Source organism: Pseudoliparis swirei, chromosome 16 (assembly GCF_029220125.1).
Source record: "Pseudoliparis swirei isolate HS2019 ecotype Mariana Trench chromosome 16, NWPU_hadal_v1, whole genome shotgun sequence".
Lineage (NCBI taxonomy): Eukaryota > Metazoa > Chordata > Actinopteri > Perciformes > Liparidae > Pseudoliparis > Pseudoliparis swirei.
The window spans coordinates 10,398,942-10,411,521 of NC_079403.1; the positions used below are offsets into that span (position 1 = coordinate 10,398,942).

At 40.2% G+C, this 12,580-nt stretch overlaps 1 protein-coding gene across 4 annotated transcripts in view; it reads right to left on the bottom strand.

Annotated features, from left to right (window-relative positions):
- atp8a2 (ATPase phospholipid transporting 8A2) overlaps window positions 1-12,580 on the bottom strand; it is a 48,435-nt gene that overhangs the window by 28,011 nt on the left and 7,844 nt on the right. For all 4 annotated transcript variants that reach the window (XM_056434813.1, XM_056434814.1, XM_056434812.1 and 1 more), the window contains exons 3-18: window positions 8,463-8,562; window positions 7,044-7,142; window positions 6,877-6,922; window positions 6,614-6,654; window positions 5,074-5,147; window positions 4,518-4,587; window positions 3,993-4,120; window positions 3,490-3,601; window positions 1,729-1,897; window positions 1,491-1,618; window positions 1,324-1,401; window positions 1,093-1,181; window positions 791-835; window positions 489-561; window positions 202-390; window positions 69-118 (exon numbers count right to left, since the gene is read on the bottom strand). In XM_056434813.1, coding sequence (XP_056290788.1) covers window positions 69-118; window positions 202-390; window positions 489-561; window positions 791-835; window positions 1,093-1,181; window positions 1,324-1,401; window positions 1,491-1,618; window positions 1,729-1,897; window positions 3,490-3,601; window positions 3,993-4,120; window positions 4,518-4,587; window positions 5,074-5,147; window positions 6,614-6,654; window positions 6,877-6,922; window positions 7,044-7,142; window positions 8,463-8,562 — 1,491 coding nt within the window. The remainder of the gene's footprint in view (window positions 1-68; window positions 119-201; window positions 391-488; window positions 562-790; window positions 836-1,092; window positions 1,182-1,323; window positions 1,402-1,490; window positions 1,619-1,728; window positions 1,898-3,489; window positions 3,602-3,992; window positions 4,121-4,517; window positions 4,588-5,073; window positions 5,148-6,613; window positions 6,655-6,876; window positions 6,923-7,043; window positions 7,143-8,462; window positions 8,563-12,580) is intronic.

Here is a 12,580-nt window from a genome sequence, read left to right on the forward strand (position 1 = left end):
TCAAAACGCACAACAGTTTTATATTACACAGTTATACTGCCTGAGAAGAACATTTATGAGAGTATTACCTGGAAAACTCCAGCACATTTAGAAGCTCATAGCTCATCTCTTTTCCTCTCTGAAATCAACAATAAAATGTCAGCTCTGAACTTTGCACAAAGCAGCAATTCTTGCGGTAAAACACACAAGATACACACTCACAGCTTCAATTATGACTGAATGCGGGGTTCTGGCCGTGAAGACAAACCCCAGCCCTTTGGCCCCTTTGACCAGCGCTCCTTCATCTGGAGAAGAGGACTGGTAAATGATCTGGTCCTCCTCTCTCTCTGGGACCACCGTGTGGCACACTGCCATCATTGTCAGGAATTCACAGATCTGAGGTGATGTAGGCTAAAACACAAACAGACAAAGAGTGCAGAGGTGGTTTTTAACAGAATCCATCATTGCTTCAAGTAAAGAAAAAAGAGAAAAGCTTCAGAGACACCTACATGATTCTCGATGTTTTGGTTGAGAGTTGGGTCGTCAAACTCTGTAGAGTTATTGCTGCTGGACGGCAGATTGCTGCGAGACAAGAAATACAGATTTATGGCAGGAGTTCATCTAATATTGTGTAGAAACATTGGCATTTATATAGCATAACAGGCTGAAAAAGGTGAGTTAATGTCAATGTTTTGTATATTATTCTAATCAAAGCATACACGATACAATTTGTTAAAACATGCACAGCCTAAAATGGAGAAAAGAATATAAGAAAGGGGAAGACTGAAGGTCAGAGGAGAAGGTCACTGACCTGAAGTCATCCATTGAACGATCACAGTCGAGATCAGGGAAGTGGCTGCAGTGACGAATGAGGTTGTATTGGGAAAGGAATCAGTTGAGTTGTTTTGTTCAATCGGTTGAAAGAATATCAACACAGTATTACAGGGAATCCAAAGACATTAATGTGTTTAATATTTACAGATTAAAAGGTTACTCAGTGCTAAAGTGCATTTAGTGTCAGTCTAAGTTAACTTTCTTTTAGAAGGTGGCTCCTTTTACAGGCAGAGCTAGGAGGCAAGAATTAATTTACAGAAGAAGAAAAAGATGACTGACCCATATGTAATTCCCGCAATTGTACACTTCTTGAAGTTCATGATGTTACAGGTCAGAGTTCCGGTCTTGTCGGAAAAGAGATACTTCACCTGGAAAATATCAAATGTAATGTAAACAAACACCGCACATTTAACAGGCCTGTATTGATTGAATGTGTCTGTAATGCAAACCCCCGGGCCTTCCTACTTTCCATCCTAAAGCCACTGATTATGAGGAGAGGGAGGAACTGACCTGGCCCAGTTCTTCATTAAGATTGGACGTGCGAGCCATGGCCGGCGTGTCTGTCTCTGAGTAGTACATCTCCATGTCCTGAGGAGCAAAAAGGGATCAGAAATATTTGACTACTTACAGAAAGTTAATTGCAGAACAAACATTACATACACACACATGGACCATACCCAGTTGATGAAGAGGGCCTGTGTGAACTTGACCACCTCCAGAGTGACCAGCAGGCTGATGGGGATCAGGTTGTTGTACAGGATGATGAACGTCAGCAGGTTATATGCAAAGTTAGTGGAGATGTCACCTACACAAACACACAATATTCACTTATTCGCGGACCCTTAAAATGTGTATCAATGCCAACGTATTTCTGTTAGGAGACATAAGTTACTGGTTGTGTGTGTGCATTCTCACCAACCCTGGACAGGTACCAGCAGGACTCTTCAGTGTGTTTGTCGTTCCAGATGGCTGCACCCACAGAGCTGATCAGGGCCATGACCAGCAGGATGCCAAACAAGACCAGGATCTGCATGTTGGTCACCCGCTCCACATTCGAGCGCTTCAGTGGTGCCTTGGTGGAATTCTGGCAGGTGGACAGGTCAATGAATACAACACGAACACACTCACAACAAGACAATGCTGGATGATGGGACAGTTTCATTAAGTTGCAATAGTTTCACTAGGAAGAAGACCACTTGCATTTAATTTATCATGCACAATTACAATTTATTTTTGAACTGTTCTCCCAGTTATGTTTATTCCTATTAAGTCCACTAAGAGGGAAGATAAATATAAATTATGTTTAGTTTGAAGTAGTGCTGTGAAAAATAACGCGTTAACGCAGTTAATTCAATTACAGGTTTAACTAGTTTTTTTTTTTTAACGCATTTAACGCATGCGCAGAATGAGCTTCCAATCCGTCTGTTGTTGGTCGTCGGGACGAAAAAAAAGTCACTTGCAAAATGAGCTTCCAATACACCACTTCAATCTGAACTCTGTCCGCTCTCATGCAGACGGTCTGTTCATCGGTAATGATCCTTCCGCAGGTTCACCTCTGGAAACCGTGTGACGACTTTTACTTCCTGTAGATCAGGGGTCTCAACACGTCGATCGCGACCTGCCAGTCGATCGCGGCGTAGTGTCGGTAGATCGCATGACATTAAAAAGATTGGCCCGCCCCCTGACATGTTCTCTAGAGCACGTCTTTGTTCTTTTATTAAACTAAACGTCTGTTGTTGATCGTATCTCCACAGCAGCATGTCATTTCTGTCTCTTCGCGTTGCGTTAACACTTATCGATCTCCGTCTGGCGCGCCACAGAGCTCCGTGCGCGCGCATCGGGACCGAGCAAAAAGAAGTCACTTGTCAATCTGTCCACCTGTCCGGGCCGGTGAGGTTTCAGCTTTGCAGCGGTGTCCCCGCCGTCCCTTTCATCACGGCCCAGTTCATGAAGAAAACCCACACAGTCAGTTTGCCTCAGCAGCTGCTAGAGGAAGACTAGAGGCCTTTAGATTGTATCATGGTGGAGTTAATGGTTGACAAACAAGAGAAACATGCTCTGTTTAACCCTCCTGTTACCTTTACATTTACTAACATATTTTACCCTCGGGGTCAATTTGACCCCAGCAATTAAAACCTCCAGAAAATTATTAGAATTAATATTGCTTCCCAAGTTTAAGTGTGAGGTACTTTATGTTTGTTTGTTGACTACCTAAATAGCCCTTTAAATAAATAAAAAAGTTGATATTTCTTATATGTTTGACACAGTGAAAAACAGCCTGGGGTCAAATTGACCCCAAAGAACACCGACATTAAACATTGAATGGGGTCAAATTGACCCGAAAGGCAACAGGAGGGTTAAACATTCTGTTTAGGATGAAGATGTATTTATGTTCCATATGGAAGAAAACTGCTAAATAACTGCTGAGTTGCAGCACCATTGTATAGAAGAATGTATGAATGTATAAATGTATATATCCGTCTTTTGTCATAAATCTCTATGTTCTCACAAAATATACCGAGAATATCGGTAATATGTGATTAATCATGATTAATCCACAAAAACCTGTGATTAACCCGATTAAAAATTGTAATCGTTTCACAGCCCTAGTTTGAAGCCATTACACACAATGGACTATACACAATATATTGTATTCAGAGGATAAACTGGGTTTACCTGCATCAGTTTGGAGTCATGGCCAGTGTAGACAATAATTCCCACAACCCACTGCGTGTTTCTGAGCTGAGCGCCGCGCAGCAAGACCTGGTCTGGGCCCAGGGGTACCGGACTGAGAAGAGCAAGGGACAAACAAAACATGATAGATTAATCCACATTTTGGGCAACCGGAAAATTGCTGTCAATAAGATGGGTGTTTTCTTTGGTCAAGTCACTTTGCATGTTTTACTTTTTTGCCTCAGATTTTTAATAAAACACATGATAGATTTAATAATTCCCAAAGAATGCAAATGCTTTTACAATCAAATTTAAATTTCACGTATTTTGTACTGGATGAAAATCGTTTAAAGGATATCTATGATATCTATATAGATTTATTCTGTTTACTTATTTTAAATAATATTTGAATACGACAAACTTACAACAACAAAAAAGTATGGATTCAATAGTGACAATACACATGTGTCAATCAATAACTGTCAATGTGTGTGTTTGTGTCTCACTTCTGGTTCTCCAGCCGCAGTGTGCCGGTGAAGTCATACAGGTGTCTGTTGGGTTCTTCACACTCCAAACGGCCAGACAGCGCAACCAAATCCTCCAGAGTCTGAAAGGCAGCCGTGACCGAGAGACCCTGAAATAAATGCAATATGACGAGTCAGCATTATCACAAAATGCATTCCTGAAAAACAAGTTCACAAGACAAAACAAGTCAAAGACTGATTAAAAACAAGAGATAGAAAGAGAACAAAAACTTCTTCAAATATAATGAACTCTCATGTGTGACCACACAGATGAAAATGTGAGCATTGTGAGGAGGTACGGTTTCATTTTATATAGAGTTGAAATGGCCAATATATTTAACATAATTTATTAATCTGTTGATTTGCATCCTAAATGTAATTGTTTAAAAAAAAAACACATACGTTGTACTAAAACCTAAATTGGAGGGCAAATTCCTCACTGACCAAGTGCAGAATTCATTCACTGAGAACTCTCAGACTGAGAGATGAGCTCCCTGATCTTCTTACCTGTCTGATCTTCAGGTTGGTTTCTCCATCCAGGTTTGAGGTCTCAGTGTAACACATGGCCTGAGGCTCGCTGCAGAGAGGACGCCAATAAACAGTGCTTCAAATTGTTAATCAAACCACAGGAAATTAGTCAAAGATCATTTTGAATATCAAATAATCGATTACGTAATTGTCTTTTTTAAATTATTAATAACCGTATTAACATTATTACTTTTAAACATCTGCTCATCAAATATAAAAATGCACTTCCTTTTCATGATTTCACAAATGTTGACAGTTCATACATTTTTAAACAGTTCTTTATGTTTCCGCAGTATCAGATTGGAATGAATCACTACATTTGACCAATTCATTAAATCAAAAGACTAGTAAACAATTGATTGATAATGAAAATGCATCATGAATTGCATCCTTAGAAAGTAGTTTAACACACAACAAACGATTAGAAGACATACATTAACATATACATACATTAACATATACACAAAGGCATGAGTGTGCTCACATGAGTGTGCTCACACACAAACATACACACTTATACACACTGGAGTCTGACCTGGAGGACACAATAACCATGTCAGCCGGAAGGTGCTGGCCATTGGTCACCTTCACTATGTCTCCTACTGCCACCTTGTGGGCAGGACGCAGCAGTGCAACAGCGTAAGAGCGAAAAAGGGTGGGGAGAAATAAAAAGAGGAGTGTTAAGGCAGAGAGGGTAAGGGGTGTAGGAGGGTATAAAAGAGGGAGACAAACAGAGGAAACCAGAGGCAGGTTATTAAGTGACCAACCCAGAGGCAGTGAATAGAAAGAGAGGAAGACTTGAGATAAAGTGACAGCGAGCACAGCAGTGTGCATAGCTTCAACTCTTTGGATCGGGCTGCAACAGAGGCAGACATGAACAAGATACAGATTACAAGAATGTAGAGATAGATAAAAGGGTGAGAAAAAAAGCCATTCAATATTAGCCTTGCAAAACTGCAGTTTTTGAAAAAAATTAAATTTAAACAAATGGGGGAAATTCCTGTGGCTCTTATAGCAGAGTTCTGTAAAAGTTTTATAAAAGGAAGCATTCTGGGAAACTTTTTGTAACTGCCTTTGTTTAACATGTACATTATTGAATCAGCAGGGCAGCTGGAACAAATTCCTTCACCCTTTCTGACCTTGAATAAGCAGGGGGCTACATTTCTCCTCCACGCCACAGAACAAGGACTCAAGTTTGATTTGATATGGCCTGCTGGAGCACGGCTGCACACAGCTGGACTCAGCTAATGAGTAAGTTCAAGAGGATGTCTACATTTCAAGACAATAGTGATGCATGTGGTGTACAGGAACATACAGGGAGCATGCGTTTTACTGTGAAAAGTAATTTTAACTTGGAAGAGAATGCACTGAAAGAAAAAACTTTACCTGAAAATGACATTAGACTAACTGGTTCTGATGAACTGCAGAAAATCTAATTATTAAACCTTATTAGACCTGCCTATGTGGAACAATGGAAACATCCTCGACTGACTTGTTATCTGGCCCTGAAACATCAATACTAATTGGAAGAGTATCATTTCACTGTTGGTGATTCACAGCAGATAGATCCTCAACAAGCACAGGCTGGGTGACTACAGTGTAGCCACAAGAAATCATGCAAGGAAACCAAAAGAGGAAAAAAACATACCGATGAGACCGAGACAGAAATGTAGCTCCTAAGACAAATGGAACCATTTAATAATAAAATAAACCAAGACATTTGGGATGTTAATCCCTGGTTTAAAAAAAACTAGACCATTAATTTATTACTATTCCCGCCTTTGCAGCATTTCATGCCTAATTGCATGATCTTATATCTATGATATTTGAATGTTTTTGCTTCAACTGATTTAGTCTAATTAGCTAAATTCCGTAGTGGTTTTTTTTCCCCATTTTGAGAATAAATGTATCTTTTAAACTGGCCCTTCTTGACGCTTCTTACAGTACTATTTTATGCCATTAATGCCAATGAAGTCTGTTAAACTGAACTGTAAAACTGATGAGGAGAGAAAGGCAGAGCACAGGAGTGATGAGTGAGAGAGCAACAAAGAGGAAGTCCGTAGTGACATCGATACCTGTTTCCATATGATCGTCTGCCAGGCTCCACTCCGCAACACTGAGAGACAAGGACAACAGTCATCAGTCAAACTATAGAGCAGCTCTCATACAGTATTCATGGGGACTAAACTTTTTGTCCGGGGCCTGCACTATCGTGAGTGACAGACAACAGCCATTCACTCAGCCATGAAAGGAAAACAAAACCCACACAAATAGACACAAGCACACTCACGGAAAAGCTCATAGACAGTTAATGCATATTAACAAGCACGGGCGGTACCTGTTGTCTTCTTGTTGTTCACAGTGTTGTCTGCTTTGTGTCTTTGCTGATGACACAGATAAATAAGTGTTAGCTTTTAAGATAGGAATATAAAGTCCCTCTCTCCTGTAATTTAAAAAGTAGTCCCTCCCTTCTACCCATATAACAAGTGGTGCTGTGGTACTCACATAGTCCTCTATGATCTCTTTGATACCGGCCACCGTGAGGATGAAGATGAGTGGGACCAGTGTGGTGTAGCGACCGGTCGGCGATACATCAGGGATTTGCTGGTCAGAGAGTGAACAGAGGCAGCGATCAGAAATCATTGCTGATGGTGAGTGTTGAGTAGCTCAAAAGCACTTATAATGCACCGCCACATTGGAGACAAGGCAGTGGAGTAGAATGAGTGGACTGTATAATGTATCTTTGATGGGTGGGATACACTCAAAGAAATGACTCATTGGATGAACTCAATTAAATTGTTGGCAGGTTTTCCATCCAATAATTATATGCAACTCCAACTCAAATTTAGCACATCAGTGCAATAAAATGTAATTAAGTTAGTCCAACTCATTTGTATCAAATACATCTAAAATAAAATAACGATATTCATTAAATTAAATTAATTTGTGTTTGTCCAACTCAAAATATAAACTAACTAACTAACAAAATATGCAAACTCCACACAGAAGAAACACCCCGACTGGGAATTGAACCCACGGACCTCTGGCTTTGAGGCGACAGTGCTAGCCACTACACCACCGTACAGCCCTGAAAGTGTGTTCACCTCATGTAAACAACTGATTTTCAGAAGGCGCATGCGCAAAGGGTAGTCCTCAATGAAACACATTTATTTTGAGTTGATATGCACACCATCTAACCTAAATAAATCTAATAAATGAAAGTATTCATACATTTTGTGTTACACCCATTAAATATAAATATCTATTTTTGTAATTGATTTATTTAAATGTATCAAACAATATTTAAATGTGTCACCTCGAAGAAGGGCTTGAATCGTTTTTGAGAGTGTAACCTAAATAAATCTAATCAATGAAAGTATTCCTACATTTTGTGTTGCACCCATTCAATATAAATATCTTCGTTTTGTAATTGATTTATTTAAATGTATCAAACAATATTTAAATGTGTCACCTCTAAGAAGGGCTTGAATCGTTTTTTTGAGTGTAGGTCTCAAAGTTGTGATCGGACTTCACATGTTGTGCGGGAACGACAACATGCAATATTTAATTTACCAAATGAGTACATTTGTAATATCTAATACTTGATATATTCATTCGGACAAGCATGTGATGTAACCCATTTGTAGAGTAATCATGATACTTATTTATATTTTAATCTGTTCCTTCTGGCTTTCTATTGGAACCGAATCTTGACCTTTGACATCTAGAAAATTTAATTATTCATAACTCAGTATTTGAAAAATTGCTGGGCCTGTGGAGAAACCTGGGATGTGTTAAAACAAACTCCTTCGATAGATGTGTCTTCTAAAGCCTGCGTGGGCCACAGAATCCAGCGGAAAGCAAGCAGCACGCAGAGCCCGCAGCGCAGATCGCGGTTGCTACGGTGTTGCACGTGGAGTTTACCTGCATGAGTGCGATGAACAGGAAGAAGGCGTTGGCAGCCCGCCTGATCTGCTCATACAAGAACCGAGGCAGGAAGGTGAGAATCCCATACTTGGTCGTACTGCAGAAGGAGACAAGGGTAAAGGAAATGTAACGCGTTGTTTACATTCACGCAGATGGAGGCAGAGAGCCAGCTATTGCATTAGCAAATGCAGGAATGCATACATAAATTGTGTGCTAATGATTTGTTTTCACCTGGCAGCGTTAAACAGCATTACCTTGAAGGTTGAATAACCAACTCTATTTGTAGTTTAATATTGCAGCACTTGAAAATCTATTTTAAAAAATCAATCAATCATTCCTGTGTGGCCTGAGTGAAAAGTTTTAGCTTCTGAGATGGCCTTTGTTTAATGGATAGAGTGTGTTTGTGTGTGTGAGTGTATTGCGTGAGTGCACCCCTCCATCACAGTTCAGAATCTCCTAGGAGATAAACCCGTGACCGCTTTTACTGTCTGCCTCACTCACAGACGCAGAACTACAAAGAGCGGGACTTACACACAAAACAGAGTTGCAACAGCCGTTAGTCTGTCTCACGCACAAACACACACTCAGTGACTTGACCCCGATGCTCGAATACCCCACAGTTACTGATACTACACCTATGATCTAGCAGATAAAGCTGCCTCAATCTAATCAAGGGCAAGTTATATCGGAATACACACACACACACACGCATCTATTTGAATAGACACAAAAAAACTAATGGTGTTAACAGCTGTTAGCTGCAGGGGTGGTGCTCATCTGCAGCTGTGTGGCTTTGTCATGTTTTTTTATTTAAAAAAAAGAAAAGGTCAATGCTCTTTATATATTATAGGACAACATTGAGCTGAGCTCAAAGATAAGTCATCCCTCAAAGAAAAGGCAGGTAGATTCGTTGAAAATACAAGTGTTTGTAAAATATAATTGTCAGTTCTAATGTCTGTGGCCAGTTTGATTGAATGTTTGAAGTATCAATAGAATGGAGCATGTGTGATTCAGTTAAACGTTGTTTACTTTACATTATTATTTTATGTCTTTTCCTTAGAATTAGGAGGGCAGGTTCAGGGCTCCAGACTAACTTTTTTTACTAGGAGCACAGTGGCCCCTAACTTAAAATTTTAGGGGCGCAAGCAGAAAATTTAGGGGCGCACACAGGGTTTTTCCTGGGTCAAAATGGGTCTTCGGTGCTCCCCAAAAAAAATGTTTGCGCGCTGCGCGCGCACCGTCTATTCATGCAGATCGAGCTGTTGAGTGAGTGATCAGCAGCTGGCCGCTCTGTCCATTCACGCACCTCACAGTTGTGTATTGATCAGACAAGAAGACACGCTTATCAACTCCAGTGTTTCCCCTACCATTATAACAGGGTGAAATCTCCACCCGCCACTCTGTAATTTTCGTCTACCCCCCCCGTCAACAATTCTCGGCTCGCGTGACAGAGCGATGCGCGCACCGACATCGAAGTTCTGCCGTGATGCGCGCACACGGGTGAGCACACTCACCACCCCCCCCACCCATTGATTGAATGCATTCATAGAAAGCAGTTTCTTTTAGGAAACGGAATCAAAAATAAATATTACTATGCAGCACGTTCTCTTTTCAATACCATCTAGGGTTTGATGATGTTATGATTAGAGATGCACCGATCAGGTTTTTGGTGCCGATCACCGATCACTGAAATCAGTATCTGCCGATCACCGATAATACCGATCACCGAGTCGATTGAAGCATTCTATTTATTGTGTAGCATTATTGCCTAGGACTATGAGGAAATACATATATAAAGCAACTCAAAAATTAAAGAAATTACAGATTTCTTTAAACATTTAGGACTTTTACTTTGAAAAATGTCCTAATTGATACATTAAAATTGTTTGATTGCTATTGTAGGGGATTTCAGATATGTATGGAACACATCTGCATTATTCATTTCCTGGAACTCTTGGGGAAATCTATATACAGGACTTTTCTTAACATACAAAAGTCTGACTAATTTTTATAAACTCTTCCTTGGTCCAGTAAAAATGTTTTAATGTTAGCATAATTTAAGCTAAATCTCAGAAATGATCTATAAAGATACATCAGTTCATTGTTTACTTTTATATGTTCGTGTATGATTTGTCGACATCTTATTTTGATAAACGGATGTTGTTTCACGTGGTTCTTTCCGCTAACTTTGCAAAACCGGATGTTGTCACTTAGATCCTTCCGCTAACTTTATCAAAATCCTCGCGCGCTCCCGATCGAATGCGTTTACCGTGAGCGACAGTGTATAGGGGCTCAGACATGTGAGAGTCGGCTGAGTTGACCCAAAGATTCAACTCGGGGGACGGGGACGCCGCTCGGTGGTGAGGATCCCCTCGTGGACCTCTCACTCTGCGGCCCTCCGCTGCGGTGCGCCTCTTTTCACACATTAGCCCCCCCCCCCCAGCCTTCTGCTTCGGTTTTCGTCTCCTTTCTTCTTCTTCTGGAGTTAATGTCGGTTAGCAAACCAGTCATTCAGGCATTACCGCTAACTATAGTGGGCTGAAGTGTAGAACAAGTTTGTCGCAGTTTGGAGCCCTGAGGTTACTTCACTGCATTGTTGTGCTGTAGTTGTGCACAGGAGAGCAGCACTAATGTCTAGTTTGTATCAAAACAACTGCATACAATAAAATATGGATGTAGAAGACCGAGGGGACGGAGAGGAGGTGAGTTGAGTCGACAGAGCTTTTCTACAAGGCTTTAATCTAAGAAAAATCAATAAGGGCTATTGAACCTTTCAAACATACTCTAAAGAGTTACAGGAATACAGAGACATCAGAGGGCACCCATATAGAGCCAGAGTGCTCTGGATTCTCCAATCAGCATGCAGCGATGGGCAGAACATCACATGTGATCCAATCAGATAAGCCAGGGAGCACTTGCGTTAATTTTATTCGAAGAGCTGAAATAGGCTCTTTTAAAAAGGGAAATGAAATCTCCTGACAATAATGGCAGACCACTGAATGTAAGTAGACTAACGACAAGCCTTTAACTAACAGAACATACGCCCGGTCCTCCTCGTGGTGCCAGGCACAGTGAGTGAGTACATACAAATAGAATGAATAAAAAAGGTAATAACAGGATACAAATTACATTGTTATCTGTCTAATTTAAACTCTAATACAGTTTGCCTGACTGCAAATTTGTATTTACGACAACAGCTGAAGCCATAAAATACACAGATGACAGCTGGGATGATGCTTATGAAAGAGATATCTCGACTTAAATATACTTGACGTTTGGCACTATTCATAACCCTCTAACTACATAGTTATATGTATGTATACAACAGGACATTCACTTAGATGTTCACTGTTGAACCCTAGGGGGCTACCAAGACACAGCAGCATAATATGTAAAATAATCATACTCTGGTCAAAACATAGAAAGTCATAACTACAACAATTCCACCCAGAGGGACTGATAAATCAGACAAAGCGTAGGCTCTTTCAGATATTGTATTTAAACACATGTAAGTGTAATTACCTTACTTTCATAGGGATCTTTAAATATTCATTACACATTAGGAAATATTGATAAAGTAACATGGTAATGTGACGTTGTTAAGCCAATCACTTTCCAATACGATTCAGGTCAGCCTCACCCATTGGAGGCCACTGCAGAGTTGCAACTTAATAGGTGAGTTATTAAAGAATCTTATCTAAGAGTTTCACCTGCAACATTGTAGTAATTGTAAAACTACACGTTTTGGTTACTGTGATTTTAGGCAAAACTAAAATCACGAGTTGTTAAGGACTGTGTTTGTGTTTTTTAAAGAAAAGAAAAATTAACAAATTCTTGGTCCAAAGTCTACTTGGGGAAAAACATACAAACTGGCCCAACAGGTTGTCCTTCAACCTCACAAAATGGGCCAAAAGCCCCTCTTAGTAAATATCTACAGTGTCCTTTAGCAAGACACTGAATCCCACAAGCTGACCATGCACTCTGACCCCAGTCAGGCAAACAACTTGTATTAAAGTACCTTTAGTAAAGATGAGCTTATCACTCTGAATAAACACAAACAATCAGATGAGTAACCAGAGGTTAGAGGCTGGTGATATACATACTCTGCCATGGTT